This window comes from Saccostrea cucullata, unplaced genomic scaffold (genome assembly GCF_032062105.1).
Source record: "Saccostrea cucullata isolate Sc308-1 unplaced genomic scaffold, CSIRO_AGI_Scuc_v1 ctg2355, whole genome shotgun sequence".
Classification (NCBI taxonomy): domain Eukaryota; kingdom Metazoa; phylum Mollusca; class Bivalvia; order Ostreida; family Ostreidae; genus Saccostrea; species Saccostrea cuccullata.
Genome location: NW_026928590.1, coordinates 188093 through 203510, shown reverse-complemented (window position 1 = coordinate 203510; position 15418 = coordinate 188093). Strand labels below are relative to the sequence as shown.

At 31.1% G+C, this 15418-nt stretch overlaps 1 protein-coding gene across 2 annotated transcripts; it reads right to left on the bottom strand.

The window, feature by feature from the left end:
- Positions 1-11960: 11960 nt before the first annotated feature.
- On the bottom strand, positions 11961-12896 carry LOC134278089 (uncharacterized). 2 transcript variants are annotated; one of them, XM_062760416.1, is made up of 2 exons: positions 12690-12896; positions 11961-12568 (listed from the first exon to the last, which is right to left on the bottom strand). In XM_062760416.1, the coding sequence occupies exons 1-2, from the start codon at positions 12764-12766 to the stop codon at positions 12232-12234; spliced, it is 414 nt and encodes a 137-aa protein (XP_062616400.1). In that variant the 5' UTR covers positions 12767-12896; the 3' UTR covers positions 11961-12231. The 2 variants fall into 2 exon arrangements, with proteins under 2 accessions (XP_062616400.1, XP_062616401.1); XM_062760417.1 differs by having other exon boundaries at positions 11961-12547.
- Positions 12897-15418: the final 2522 nt, after the last annotated feature.

Sequence of the window (15418 nt, the reverse complement as noted above, 5' to 3'; positions counted from 1 at the left end):
ATTTTATAAGCTAAAAATTTAATTTTTGTTGTTTGACTTTGTTTTTTAAAGATTTTTTTCTTCTTTAGAATGTTGATTTTATTAGTGTGATCTACTTTGCGACTAAAAATACATGTAATTTAGATTTATTTAGAACATCTTAAAGAATAATTGGTTGCCCTCTCCCGACCGACCGACTGACTCAAAACTTTTCTTTATCATTCCAGGACATGTTTTAATTTTTTTTTCTTTATATCCCTCTTTTCTCGTCAACAAATATGTTAAAATTTTCTGGAAAAAGGATTTTCCAAATAATTTTACCCTGAGTCTGGAGAAGCATTATTTATTTTTTAAATTGTTTATTTACATAGAATAAGCATTATTTTAAAAAAAATGGCCATATTCTTGACATGTGTGTGTGTATTCAGTATTGTAATGGTGCTCATTATGTACACTTATTTTATTGCACATGTAATTTGTAAACATATTTCTTAAACATTATGAATCACTTTGATTCACATTTGGCTTCTGGTTAGTTCTTAACATAACCCTGGAGCCAAGTAGGTTCACACATGGGATTTAACTATATGGGAAGTCTTTGAAATAGGCCACATTGTAAGATTTTCATAAATTTTTAAAAAATAAATCCTATTATCTAATAGATTGGTGCATTTCAGCTTTTTAAAAATTACACAATATTTTCGACTTTTCCAAATTATAGCTGTGAGGGATCTTTTTCGTGGGATCTCGGTTTGTAGGTCTCATCTAAAGGGCCCAGATTGGTTGATTTTATGTTGTTTGACGCCCCACTCGAGAACCTTTTACTTAAATAAAAATTATCCAAAATACACATGCATATATAGGAAACCTTATTAAAAATACTGTTTTCCTTTCACAATAAGTAAAATTTATCATTTAAAACTGCATAGAAAATTTTCATTGTCATAAGAAAGACTCTATGCCATAGATAAATAGCGCTAGTTTGTTTGATTTTTGTTTAACATCTCTCTTGTCATGAGAATTTTTCACTATTGTGGAGACGCCACCATGCACTTGCAGGTGGAGAGCTGCAAATTTTGTCCCTTACTCGGACCTCGGTTTATAGGTCTCATCCAAAGGACCCAGATCGGTTGATTGAATGATGGTTTACGCCCTGCTTACTCAAATAAAAATTTCACCATATACCAAAGGGCTTTTTTTTTTTTTTTAGACTTTTACTCGGCGCTTAGGGCCATTGAGCAGGCAGGGTTCTTTATCATGCCAACGCTTACATGTATCATGAAACGCTCTCATCCGGAAGTTCTGGAACGTTTACTTCAAAGTGCCAATAGCTTAATTAAAAATTTGATATTCCCACCACACACAAAATTACAAAATAAATCCGAAATAATATTAAAACTAGCAATGGACATTATATTGAATACAGCGAGAAGCAATTCGAATGCTATATTGAGTACTTTTGAGATTAACATTTAGGAGAGGAACCAGTTCCAGTTTCAAGATAATAATTAATGCATTTTTAGGGATTTCAAGGCATCTTTAGTGGATTTTATGATTTTTTTTCTTTTAAATCTTTAACGTTTCAAATAAAAGCAAAGGGGGAGGGGGGTCTGACTTTTATGAGACTCTGTTCAGGTTTTACTTAAATATAGATATAACATATTTCAAATGCATTTCCCATGCATATATATGCCTTGATATAAAGGTAGATTTGTCGGGGAGGGGCTGCATGAGCCTGCTCCCTCTGAGATTTTTAGAGTTATAAGGTTATAAGGTATGTAATGTCCTTCATTAAAATGTCAAGAAGTCATATACATGTACCTTATAAAAAAGACCACCCCATTCCCTGAAAGAGGTTTTGAATTTTGAAGTAATTTTATATGGGGATGATTATCGCCAAATTTCCGTATCACGATATATCACGATTTTTTCCCAAAATATCACGATAATGTCATGATATTTTTACAAGCAATTTTTACAATTATTTATGATGACATTATTTTTCTTCAAAATATGCTAGAAAAACCAAATTTAACTTTTTTGAAATTTTTAACTTCATAAAATTTATCATGTTGGGATGGTAAGGTTCCGTTCTTTTCACCTTTTAAAACTTTCTTAGACTTTCTTTAATTCTTATTTGAAAGGTTGAATAAATAAGATATTAATGAATAATTTCTGGACTTTATGATATGTCCTGAATACTGGTATTAAGGTCTCCGTATCACAATAAAAATTGCAAGATATACCGGTATACCGTATATCCATATCCCCTATAATAATTTTATTCTTCTTATTTACTTTTTATCATTACTTGTTTGTTTATTTATTTTTGCTTGTCAAAAAATTATGAGACTTAACAACTGTGAGATTTGAACCCCCTCCCACTGAAAAAAAACCCTTCGATGTCTGTGCTTACATTATCACCTATCATATTAAAATTATCTTCAGTCCTCATTAATAGACTAATAATTCATTCTTACTACAGTGTATATAGCTACATATTTTTATCCCTGCACAAAGCTGTACTAAGGAATTGGAATAGTTTTATTTTTTCTGTTATTTCTGTGCCATGGGAACAGGAATCCATAGCAACTAATGATATAATCACCGGTTTCAGTTTGCAGACGCATTCCTGCATGACTGTAAAAAAAATTCAAGTCCATATACCTGGCAAAACTACCGTATTTTTATGCATAAATTGAATGATTATTCAAAAGGAGATTTATTGGCATTTTTGAACAAATATTGGGTTTTTTGATAATTGAAAAAAAATGATGTTTGGAGAAATATATTTTATTAGAGTTTTGATATATCAAAAGGCACATTATAAATAACAAAATTCCACTGGAATTATTTCCGTTGCAATTTGATTGAGGTTTGGGTGTTTTTGAGCTAGATTGAGTGGACTAGTAAAGCATATTACAACGCAAAATGTAATAATGTAACAATTCGGGATTATTGCATTTAGGGTAACAACATTTTGCGTCGAGGTCAACGCAGAATGTAATTACACACAAAAATGGATAGCAGATTTTAAGATTATTACATTGAATTATGTTTACGAATATGGGATCAGGTGCCAAAAAGGAGTGAGCATCCCCTGCCGACCGTTCTTACCCACCGTGTGCTTTTGTTATGATTTGGAAAATGAAAAAAATCTGTAGACAATTATGGGCCAAAATTATAGCCTAGATTTGTACGACAAATGTCAATCAGCATTTCACTTAAAGATGCAGTGCAGTCTGTATTTGCTGAGAAGGTATCGACCTTAAAATTTTGAAAGAATTATGTCAAACAATGCTGTTGATACCATTATTTTCTCAAGCTGTTTGTCACTAGCTTGACTGGATAAAGAAATCGTTCAACTTTTGTCTGGAAGATAGATTGTATTTGCTGTCAAAGTAAATGTATCGACCATAGAACTTGCAAATTGATGACTTTCAACGAGATTTTTGATACACCTGTTTCAACTTCTTTGTCGATGGGTTGCTTAGTGAAAAAATTGTATGTAAGTAAATTATGCACTTAGGTATCTGATCAACCCTGAGGTCTGAACCTCGTACATAGGTTATAGGGGTATGTTGCTTCGTGAAGTTGACAACTGAAATGTTGAATTCATAACGTTTATCATATAAAGCTTTGTTGTAGTGTTACTCTAATGAATTATCCAATTATGAAACAGTTGTGCCAGATTGTGTGGCATCTTTTATATAAAGCTCATTGAAATATACTTAACCGACCTGAGAATGTAGGTTATTAAGTGTTAATTGATGATACGTCGTTGATAAATTTAATTGTCGAGTTGATGACCACAGTAAGCGTTTTTTTCTTCTTATACATAAAATTATGCAAAGAAACTTTTTTTAAGCAGTTCTTTTTATTTTTCAACATGTATCAATAATGTTTCAAGTAATTCCTTTAACTTGTGTTGTGCGTCTTATTACAGCATATTTTTGCCCCAGTTTTTTAGGCATGAAATGAAATCTTAAGAGCTTGTTAACATTTTACGAAATTTACCCTCTCTTTGATTATGACTAGTCGATGCAAAATTAATTATCAAAATTTGAAAGTAAGAATGGTATTGTATTACAATATTTGATTTCTATTTGATAGAAATATGAGAAATTGTCTTCTTCAATTGCAAAACATATGATATATTATTGAAACTAGTAGCTAATCTAACGAACTTTTAGAGTCATATTGTTAATGAAAACTTTAATAACATCGAACTGAAACTGTCGATAAAAACTGAGTTAAAAAATTATTTTTTTTAAACAAAACAACACTATTTATCAATCTAATTAAAACGTAAACTGTCCCAAAACAGGTTATGCCAGTTTTTTCCAATATCACTCGTTGACCTATCAAATTCATACCTTATAATCTACTTTTCATCTATGAGTGTAAAAAAAAATAAGACAATTTTTTGCCTTTATAAATGCATATTTATAAATCTTATTTCAAACTTGATGTCAAGCTGATTTATACGTTTTTGACCTTAGTCATTGTAATATAGGCAACACATACAATGTAATTTTGTTTTTCTATCTACTTTAAATTTATATTACAACCAGAATGATTATATACATATAAACAAACATATAAACACAAGCTTGAAGACAGGACCGTACAATTTCAGTAGCTATTCTAATGTTTATTATGTTCCCCAAACGAAGTTGGGGAACATATTGTTTTTACTCTGTTTCTTCTTCTTATTAAGGTCTTCCGTCTTCAGCGGAAGACCTTTCTGTTATTCTTAGGTTTCTTTTCCACAGTTTTTATTATTTTTTTTCTTACATATTTTGTGCACGCGAGTTCTCGAAAACGCCTTGATCGATTTTCATGAAACTTTCAGGAATGATAGAACATCAAAAAATCTAGATATATATTTTTTTGTTTTGATGACGTCACTTCCGGTTCTGAGATTTCTGCGATTTTGTCATTTTAGAGGGTCACTTTGTCCGGCAATGTTCTCAAAAACCATTGAAGATAGAAGTGTGAATTTTTGAGGGATGCTAGAGCAAACTTTGGAGAAGTGCCTTTTGTATATCACAACTACCGGAAGTACGAAGCGCCGACGCTCGCTATGGCCCGAAAATAGACCTATCGCGAATTTCAAAATTTTTAACATCTTTTCTACGATAGCTTTTTACCTGGAAATATTTTGTTAAAACATATAGAACAAAAGAAGTGTAGAATTCCAAGATCTTTCAAATGATATCTTGTAAAAAGGGCTGGCCCCTAAAATTAAGGGCCTAGAGGGGCCGAAAGTTTTTTCTTTATATCTCAAAACGTATCGAGAATTTGTAATACATCAAAGAAGCAAAGTTGTCCAAAATGTTAAGCTTAATCTTTTGGCGTCTTCAAAATACGTCCAGCGTCGTCACTTCCGGCAAAACCGGAAGTGGTCGGAAAACGCGTATTTTTGCCGAGCTTGGGAAGTTTTTGGGTAACATATGTCTCTGGGAGCATAAAAATTAATTTTCCGTCCGTCGTCGTCACTTCCGGTCAAACCGGAAGTAGTAAAAAATGGCTTATTTTTGCATTAATTAACATAGTTTTAGATGATTCAACCCATTTTTTGGCGTTATTTCTCATTTTTGTTAAAAATAAAAGCTACTTCCGGTCGAACAGGACGGAAGACCTACTCGTTGCTTTGCAACGAGCTTTGCTCTAGTTATTATTATTTTTCTTCTTCCTGGGAAAATCTTTTCCGCGAATGATCTTGTAAACTACACGTCCGACTTCGGTGAAACCTTTTTAGGGTCAGTAGGCATGTTATGTAGATTTGCGGAACGAAAGTCATTTTGCGCGCACGTGCTTGCAAGAGCGCGCACGTGCAACGCGTGAAATGACCAAAAAAATAGATACAGCCGTAACTTTTCTATTTTTTGATAATATGCTTTGATACTCATAATATAAGTATATATTAGTAGTATAGACGTGTTAACATGGTCAAAATAGCAAGATCTCACGCGCATGCACGTGCACTTCGCTCTGATTGGCTGAAACTAAAGTCTCAATATCTTTCTTGTTTTTCGTCATAATCCTTTGAAATTTTGAACTTAGTCACACAATATGAAGATCTACAGTATGATATATAATAATTTTCATGAAAGCACGTATATGCGCATGTGCTGGCAAGAGCGCGCACGTGCAACATGTGAAATTACCAAGATAATGGATGAAGCCGTAACTTTTCTATTTCTTGATGGAATTTTTTGAAACTCACATGCATGAATATAGTAGTAGTATGGACAAGATGACATTGTAAAAATTGCAAGATCTTACGCGCATGCACGTGCGCTTTGCTCTGATTGGCTGAAACTAAAGTCTCAATATCTTTCTTGTTTTACGTCATAATCCTTCGAAATTTTGAACTTTGTCACATATTATGAAGATCTACCGCATGATATATAAGAATTATCATGAAAGCACATAAATCCATGTGTGCTGCAATCTGATTGGCTGAAACTTTACATGCCTATATCTTTCTTGTTTCTTAACAAAACAGGATAAAGTTTAGAATATGCATTGGTATTATGGATTCCTACATGATATTGCTATCAAAATTGAATGTAAGGATGAGCTTGCATGCACATGCGCACACGCAATGCGTAAAATGAACAACATGTTTAAAAAACGGTAAAATATATATTTTTATGACTTTTTATTGATTTCTGGAATATAAAGATATGTTAATGGTTTAGACAACATGTCATGATCACCTTGCATGTGCATGCACGTGCGTTTGCGAACAATGCGTTTAATGACAAAAAAGTGATATCATTGTAACTTTTAAAATTCTTTTATGAAATCCTGCGATACTAAGCATTTTGAAAAAAAGTTTTAAAGGAAATTTGCACAAAAAGGGACATGGGGAGCGTTTGGGGAACATCTGTAACGGTCCCCGTTACATTAGAACTAGTTGCATTTTGTTTTACTTTTTCATTTGAGATTTTATTTTTATAACAACTTCTTCATTTATGATTCTAAATGAAGTGATGTTTTAATAACAGTTACAGAATTCAAATGAAGCCAAAGATTTTTTTCTACGAATTTGACATTTGCACTTGGTCATGTACTTATCCTTGGGACATTTATATACTGACACGCAAAAGAAACGCAACAATCAGTAATCTACAAATGTTTTAATATTTTTATCTTATGATTTTCAAAAGCGAATAAAGTAAGTCTAAACTCATTTTTCAGAACATCAGAGATTTGATAAAAATGTTAAATGTTTATCACTTTACTTTACTAAGTAAAATATGACTGTTTAAACACCCCCCTCCCAGCCATTCAAGTAAAACTTGCAAGACTGCCCTAAAAAACAATTGCAGCTGAATTTCTACGATAAAATAGGTTCATTTATATCGAAATCTGAGCGAAAGAATTATTCTTTGGCATTTTTAAATGCCCGTTTTTTTAGAAGATTAGGTCGAATTTTCTCTAACTTAGAGCAGTGTAGCCATCCTTGGACTTCCGGTACAAAGAATGTCTTGAATGCATATGATACGTAAGACTTTGTTTAGGCGTAATGTAGTGAAATTTCACTTCAGCAACTCTCCATCACCTTTACATTAAAATTTTCCAGCTAGAGCAATTGAAATGCGTACATAAGCTATTTTCAAGTAGCCTTAGCATCGTTACGGGAAACGAAAGGATAGTTTATTTTTTGAAATATTGCTGCATTACTTATGATGGACAGTAAAATACCCTTAAAACACCATAATATTGCCAAATGTTTTGTTAAAGACGCAATTTTTGTTTTCTGTTAAGCAGACTTAAACTTGACTTCCGGTTTTGGTATGGAAATCTTCAACCGTTAAATTAGCGATGTTTACCTAATTGAAGATATTCATAATTTTAAGATACAAAATTCTTCACCTCACATAATTATTTCTTCCTAAAGTAGGGTGTTGCGTTTCTTTTGCGTGTCAGTATATTATAATACCATGGTATTTACTTCCTAGCATATAAAGTAAGCAGATACTACACTAACACGTAAATGTGTTAATTTCCTTGTTATTGAAATGTTCTATACATGTGCTATAATTTAACAGGTGTTTTTTAACTGAACTTTCCTCTCAATTTACACGACTTGTGTTTTGGTGGGTTTTCAAATAAATGCAATTTTTTCCTAATACGTATAATAAGGATGAAGAAAAATACCGTGCCGTTTATATTGACAAAAAATTAAATAACAAATTTTTTCTCTCACTTTTGCATCCAACTTATCACTGATATATGTACCTTAATCGAATACTATTTCAAGCAAAAAAAAAAAAAAAAAAAAAAAAAAAAAAAAAAAGAAAAGGTACCATGAGGTACCATGATTACATCCGATTCACATTGGATTTTCATTTGGCCCCACCCCATTCATTAATGTAAATGACTACATGTTCTCCCCAATTTTAGTAAATACAAATTTCATGTGCATTGCTTGATCAAAAACGATAGACTTTGAGGTTCCATGGCAATTGTCATGCATAAAAAGGCTGTTTAAAGTTAGAAATGTAATAAAAAGAAATATCTTGTATTATATAAGAAGATTATTTTCGTAGTTTTCATTGGCTAAAAGGACGTCACGTAATTTTCCTCCTTTTGTGATATCGACGCGAAAGCGCGTCGGCGGAAAATCATATCGCACGACACAGCGTTCGCGGTTGCATTAAGTTACGTAGAACGTGAAGGCATAATATTTAGAAACGTGTTTAAACCATTGTGACGTAATGACAGCCAAGTCTGTTTAGTTAGATCTGTGTCAATGCATTCACTTTGAGTGATTATATAATATAACTATTATGGACTTCAGTGAACAGTCAATATGTGATTATAAGGACCAATGGCAATTGATATCGACCTCAGACACAGAAAATGATAGCGACCTCGCAGGCTCGGTCGCTATCACTTTCTGTGTCTTCGTTCAATATCAATTGCCATGAGTCATTATAACCACATATCGACCGACACTGAAGTCCATAGTTGTATGATATGTTATGGGTAATTTCTTTATTGACCTGAACCACCTGTCTGTGATAACATAAACATCTACAATGTAGTATACTAGTATGTTTTTTGATTCATTCATCGGATCGAAAATTTGTTCTCAGTAAGCGACTATGACGGCATAATAACAATAGCCATATAAGGAAGATTCCTCGGACATGTATATACATATAGTAGAACCCGCCTACTCTTCATCACTATTCATAAAAGAAAATACGGTCACACATCAGGCTGAATTTTGCTATCATACGGTTTAAAAAAATCCGGTTGGTGATTTTTGATAGAATGGAATTTATAAATATAAAAATGAAAAACAAAAAGAAAACAAAATTGGAACTTAGATAGTAAAAATCTACCAAAGGTTCACCTGTTCACATTTAATATGACAAACCTGCAACAATTACATTTTCAGTATATTCTGAATAAATCATAGAATATGAAACAGAATTGAAGATGGTCGACTGGAGTTTTATTATGTAATCTCTTCATTTTTATACTGTATCTAACTTATATATTGTCAGTACACATGCCAAGGTTGGGGGATTAAAATCTACCGTCCAGGTACTTTGAGGGACCGTCTCAAAATAGAGGTACATTTACTAAATTATATAGGAAAAGCAAATTATACAATACTACAATAGAATTTTTGTTCAAGCTATAATATTTGATGAGGTATATAAATTTCAAGAGCGTATGTTAATTACTTTTGCTTTAATAACATTTTATTACCCCTTCAGTTCATCATGTCAAAAAGACACAAATCAATTGCAAAAATGGTTAAACATCAGTTATATAAAACTGTACTTACATTTTAAGTCTGTATAATTTCTTAATTTTGTTTATATTTATTAATTTAGCTAAAAAAATCGCTTTAGAGCTGTAAATACGATTCATTTTATTATGATGCGCAAAATACTGCGCAATGAAAACCACATTCGCCCCCCCCCCTTAAATATTGTTTCGTTTCAATCAACAAACAGGTTTTAAGGGCATGAAGAACTTAAGCAAACTCTAAACATTTTTTATTCAGAAAAAGTGACAGATTTCTCTGAGTCAATTAGATGCACACATTGGATTCCATTTATAAATCCTTTACCTTTTATTATATTATTAATTATAATTTATAAAGGAGCACACGATGGATGTGACTAGTCAACAGAGGATGCTCATTCCTCCATAGCACCTTATCCAACCTCTGATATTTCGTTTGTTTTGCTCCTATTTTTTTATTGTTTTATGGACATTTGATCTTGAATACTGTTCTTTATCTCAATATGTTTCAGAAAAAATGCATTGTTTTTGGGATCCTCGATATATAACATATATTCATGTTTCCTGATAATATATTTTGGATAGGATATTTCCCTATATAATATGATTCATTATAATGAGGAACCTAGAAGAAATTATATTGTTTATACACGTTTAAATTTAGAGTATTTTGTGAAATGAGAATTTTTATCAGTATTTTCAATTTCTATGAAATTCGAGCATGTTGAACTATTTTTTTTAATTCTTCCTTCTACATAATGACAAACAATAAATGAAATACATATTAGTTTAACATATGGATAAAATATTGAAACATTTGGAAATTTTGTAATACTTGCTTGACTGCAAAAAGTTATAAACTATCTATTGGTTATGATTTACTTTAGTATGACAATGTACACAAATAATATACATTTATATATGCAAATATTATATGAATAAATGTTCCCATTATCTTGAGATATTTCCTCGCTTCAAAACACCGTTCTAAATGATAGCATAGTCTAGCAATAAGCCTGACAATAAATTATTATAAATGTACATTAAAATATGCATGATTCAGCATATGTACGTAGTGACTTACCTGTACAAGGATTAAATACAAGGTTAAAAGAACCAAATCTATATTCAGATATGATAATCACACGTTCATTTATATTTCAAATATATTTCACTTATTAACTGTACAAACTATAGAGATCTGCCATTGATTCGTCGGCGAGTGATTCTGGTTAACAAAGATTTAAAAAATACATGTAACAATTAAAATGGTATACTGCACACAGTTTCCATTTAAAATCGATTCCTTGAAAACTACTTTGCTTTAAAAATCATATCATCAAAAAGGTTTTTAATCAATTTTTGTATTAAAAAATAAAAAAAATTAAAAGAATTTGAATACAAAATATATAAATATAAAATGAAATGTAGGTTGCAAAACGAAATAGTAAATGCAAATGCAATGTTAATTTTTTTGAAATCGTCTTTGTATCAATATTATGTAATAGCAAAGAGTGCAAAAAGTGTTAAATCTAACTGCTATCTTTTTAAAAAGTTAGCAGACGAATTATAATCTTTATTTTTCTATTTACGTTGTAATTAAATTGATATTTCATCTATATATCTATTTAATATGTAATCTTTTTCACTGAAATAATCATGTCTTTTTGTGAAAATGAAATATTAGTTTTTCTCTATTGTAAACTTTTGAATATTGAAAAATATACCGATCCAGGGAGCTCCTGGTACCCTAGGTGAGGTATTAACCGACGGCTTCTGAGGAAGTTTTGCCTCAAAATTCGTTGTATGTTATTGGAAATAAATGTATTTTTAAAAAAGAGAATTTGAATAATATGTGTCTTGAATTTGAGTTGAGTATGTATATGTGATAAATTATGAAAAAAATGTTGCAAATATAACGTTATTTATTTTGTACATACATGTATTAAAAAATTATTTAACAAAAAATATTTAAATGACTCATTTCTGTGTTTTATTTCCTTTTATAAAGTGCAATTGCCTAAAGTTCTTTCTCACGACATTTTGTATGATATACAGTGTATAATCTTTTGAAAATCACACATCTCAAAATGTTTTTGGTGATGCATGTTCTCCATATTATTTAAACGAGAATGCACTAAAATGGTGACCTCTGAAAAGGTTTTAAAGAATATGGGAAAATGCACACGTTCAAGACGTCACTATAAGTACTTAGTAGGTCATCTGAGAAATACGATATGTATATTCCTTCTGCATGGAATTTCAACAGTTCAAAAAGTCGAAGTTTTAATTTCTTACATCACATCCATAGATTTGATAAGAAAACCAGGGCACTATATTTCCTGAAACCCTACCTTATTTTTAAGAAATGCATGTACAAATTTATGATAGTAATTTTAAAGTCTTGTTTTTTTTTAGCCTCTTAATTTTTACTTTGTTCACCCTAACAGTTGTCCAAGATGAAACTAATTACTTTGTTTCCTTTTTCGTGTCTCGGAATGTTGAAAACATTGGATGCATTTCCTCTACTGACCTTCTTTCGATAATTTTTGAACTTCGAAACAAACGAGAATAAAAACTTCCTCTGGAATATTCGTTCCAGCTACCATTAACATGAGAACGCCTTTTCGAGGTGGTATCATACACCCCTTCAGAGAGATCTTTATATGGATTCTCATCGAATTCCTCCTCTGGAATCGTGGCATATACGTTATCAATACTACAGACTGTCTTTCTGGAGACAGGTCGACCGTCATTTTCTTTACCGTGTCTTGTCGTGTTGTTTCTATAGAACATAACAGAACTCCTAGTACGGATAGACACATTTTTCAGTTTTATCAATTAACTCAATATTTTTCATTTATTCTCACATTGACAACAACGCTTTTAATTATATGAAAAAAATATGATTGAATGTTCCCTCTTACCTTTGCTTTCTACATCTCTTGACTGCCAGGATACCAACAATTATTATCGTCACTTCTACTACTCCAATTCCCGCCATCAGAATCACTGTATAAACAATAGACGAAATATAACGCTTCTTACATAGATTTATTATGTCATATTACAGCAATTGTAATCAAACTAATGTATTTGAATAATTTGAAAAGGTTTCTAATAACATAGAAATGATAGGTCTTTTCATTTCTGTTTTTTTTTATATTATTGAAAATCCTTTTATAAAAGTAATTAACATAGAATGCACAGACTGTATCTTTATGAATGAAACAAAAAGCAGCAGAAAAGGTGTTAAGGTAAGATTTTTCTTATCTTTCTAATAACACAGTTCATAGTTTAGAATTTTAGCTTTCAAACCAATTTCTTGACTGAGAACAAACGAGGTGCTTGTTTCTGTTGACGTTACAGCATTCAGCGTTGTGTTTGACGAGTTCGGTATTTCTGAATTTATCGTACGTTGTAGGTCTGAAAGCAAAGCCAAGAGAAGTATTGAACACTCTTGTGTAATACTGAGTACATAAATAATATTAACTTTTCAAAAATCCTGCTTAGAATAAAGGACGTGGTTCCATAAAGTTAAATCAAAGGTTAAGTATAGACGCTTATCCACTTATTTTACTTGAAGTCTGAGGAAATCATTGCTTCGAGGAACTCAGAACTCGGTGTCAAATCATTTGACTCATAACGTAACATTTAGATTTACACATGTCGACTCTTCATTTTAGATTTATATATGTCGATTCTACATATCCTATTGAACTCTTGATAAAAGACACTACAGCATCTGACACCTCTTTTTTGTGAAGAGATTTGTTGCTGAATATAATTAACGTTAATGATAATCAATTTGCAAACCAAGAGAGACTACTGACAAGTTATTGAAGCTAAATGGCTTTCAACAATCCCGTTTTAAGATGGTTTTTATAACTGTTGCCAGATCGGGCGATTTTTTTAGTAATCAGTTACCAAAAAATTGTCCAATCTAGTACCCGGTTATTCCAAAGATTTATTGTTAAGGTTTCCATTTCTATTGTTTATCCTATCCTTTTCTTATCGGCATCTTTATCAATAAACTCAAAAACACACTCATACCTTAATTGAAAATATTTTTTGATTTTTAAATGAAAAAAATAAATTAAACAATACAACCGCGATATTTTACAAGACTTTTCGTCACGTTTTATTTTCCAGACACCGATATTTGTCGTGGTCAATGAGAATTTTACAAATTTATAATCTCACCGTTATCTCAGATGGATTACATATTGCAGATTTTGAATCAGCTTTTATTTTAAAATATTTTTGGGCTATGCATGTTTTTGTCATCATCGTATAAAATTATAAAATGATATTATTATAACTCAGGTCTTCAAAACTTGTAAACTCATGACAATAAAAGATATCAATTAACTGTAAATTGGTCAACACAAATTGATCCTATTTGTGAACAACTAGATCAAGTCTAACGAAAAATAAAGTAAGGGAATTGTGCAGTTATACGTTTTTAAGTAATACAGGACTCCTCCTTGACACCAGATTCCACCCCTAGTGTTTCCAACGGTCTGTATGTTCGATTTTTCAAGATTTATTTGATCTGTGAGCTTAATCTTTCACTCTTCATTATCTGATTTTTGTGGAGATCGCGTTCCTGAATTGTATTCTTTAAATGGACTTTTGAGAATGATTATTGTTCTTTTTATGTTTCACGTCGTCAATTTTTACATTTATAAATAGTAGTAATTTTGCCTTTTATCTTATCTGAATTCTAATTATAAAAAAATATAAGCATTTTTATATCTTTGTTTGAAAAAAGACAATGAATGTCTTATCTAAAGATGCCATACATGTAATGCATAAATAGGTGTGGCTGCAACGTTATTGTTGACAACTTACACGAACGATCACGTTACACGAACGATTCCGCACGATTAACGCACGATTAAACCTGTTACACGAACGATCTTTCACGCACACAATTCTACACGTTACACAATCTTACACGATTGCTAAGTCAAAAGCACGATTCTTCACTCGAAATAGTTCAAAATATTTAGGAATCGGTATTTTCAAAACGAAATACGATAATCAAATCAATATTATTTCATAGACTTTGAAAAAAAACGGAAATTGATATTTCTGCATGTAGCTTAAATACATGTAAGACTTAATATTTAAGATTATAAATAATTACTTCTAAGGTAATTCTCCGACCTAAGAAAACGGGGTTTTTTCTTCTGACAGATTAGATGTACATGTTTGTGGGTCGAATAATAATTTGATTGAATTGGATTTCATGATATGCAGAAAGGGGGATACGATTGAAAAAAAAAATGGCAACATGGAATGACTTAAATTACAAATTATATCCGTATGTATTCATTGATACACTGTCCGTGAATCTCTAAAATTGAACATGCCAATTATTTATCTTTTTTTATTTGCAGAAATTTAAAATTGATTAATTAAAAATAAGCTCAAGAGATAAACACAGATAATAAAAAACTCCAAAAATCATGTCGTCTAAATATTTATGAAAGCATTGAGAAATGTTTATTTATTTGTAAAAAATATTATTTATTATCAATGCATTGATTTCAAAATTATCTTGACTACCATTAGCAGTAAATATTAATGAAATTCAGATTTTAAAAAAGCGTTAAAGATGTAAGTACGGTTTATCACATTTTGACGAGAA

Bases quoted from the DNA above. Each gene is read 5' to 3' on its own strand.
- LOC134278089 (XM_062760416.1), bottom strand. From the start codon at position 12,766: ATGGCGGGAATTGGAGTAGTAGAAGTGACGATAATAATTGTTGGTATC. The intron at 12,569-12,689 runs GTAAGAGGGAAC...TATCCGTACTAG, and splicing joins AAGAGATGTAGAAAGCAAAG to GAGTTCTGTTATGTTCTATA.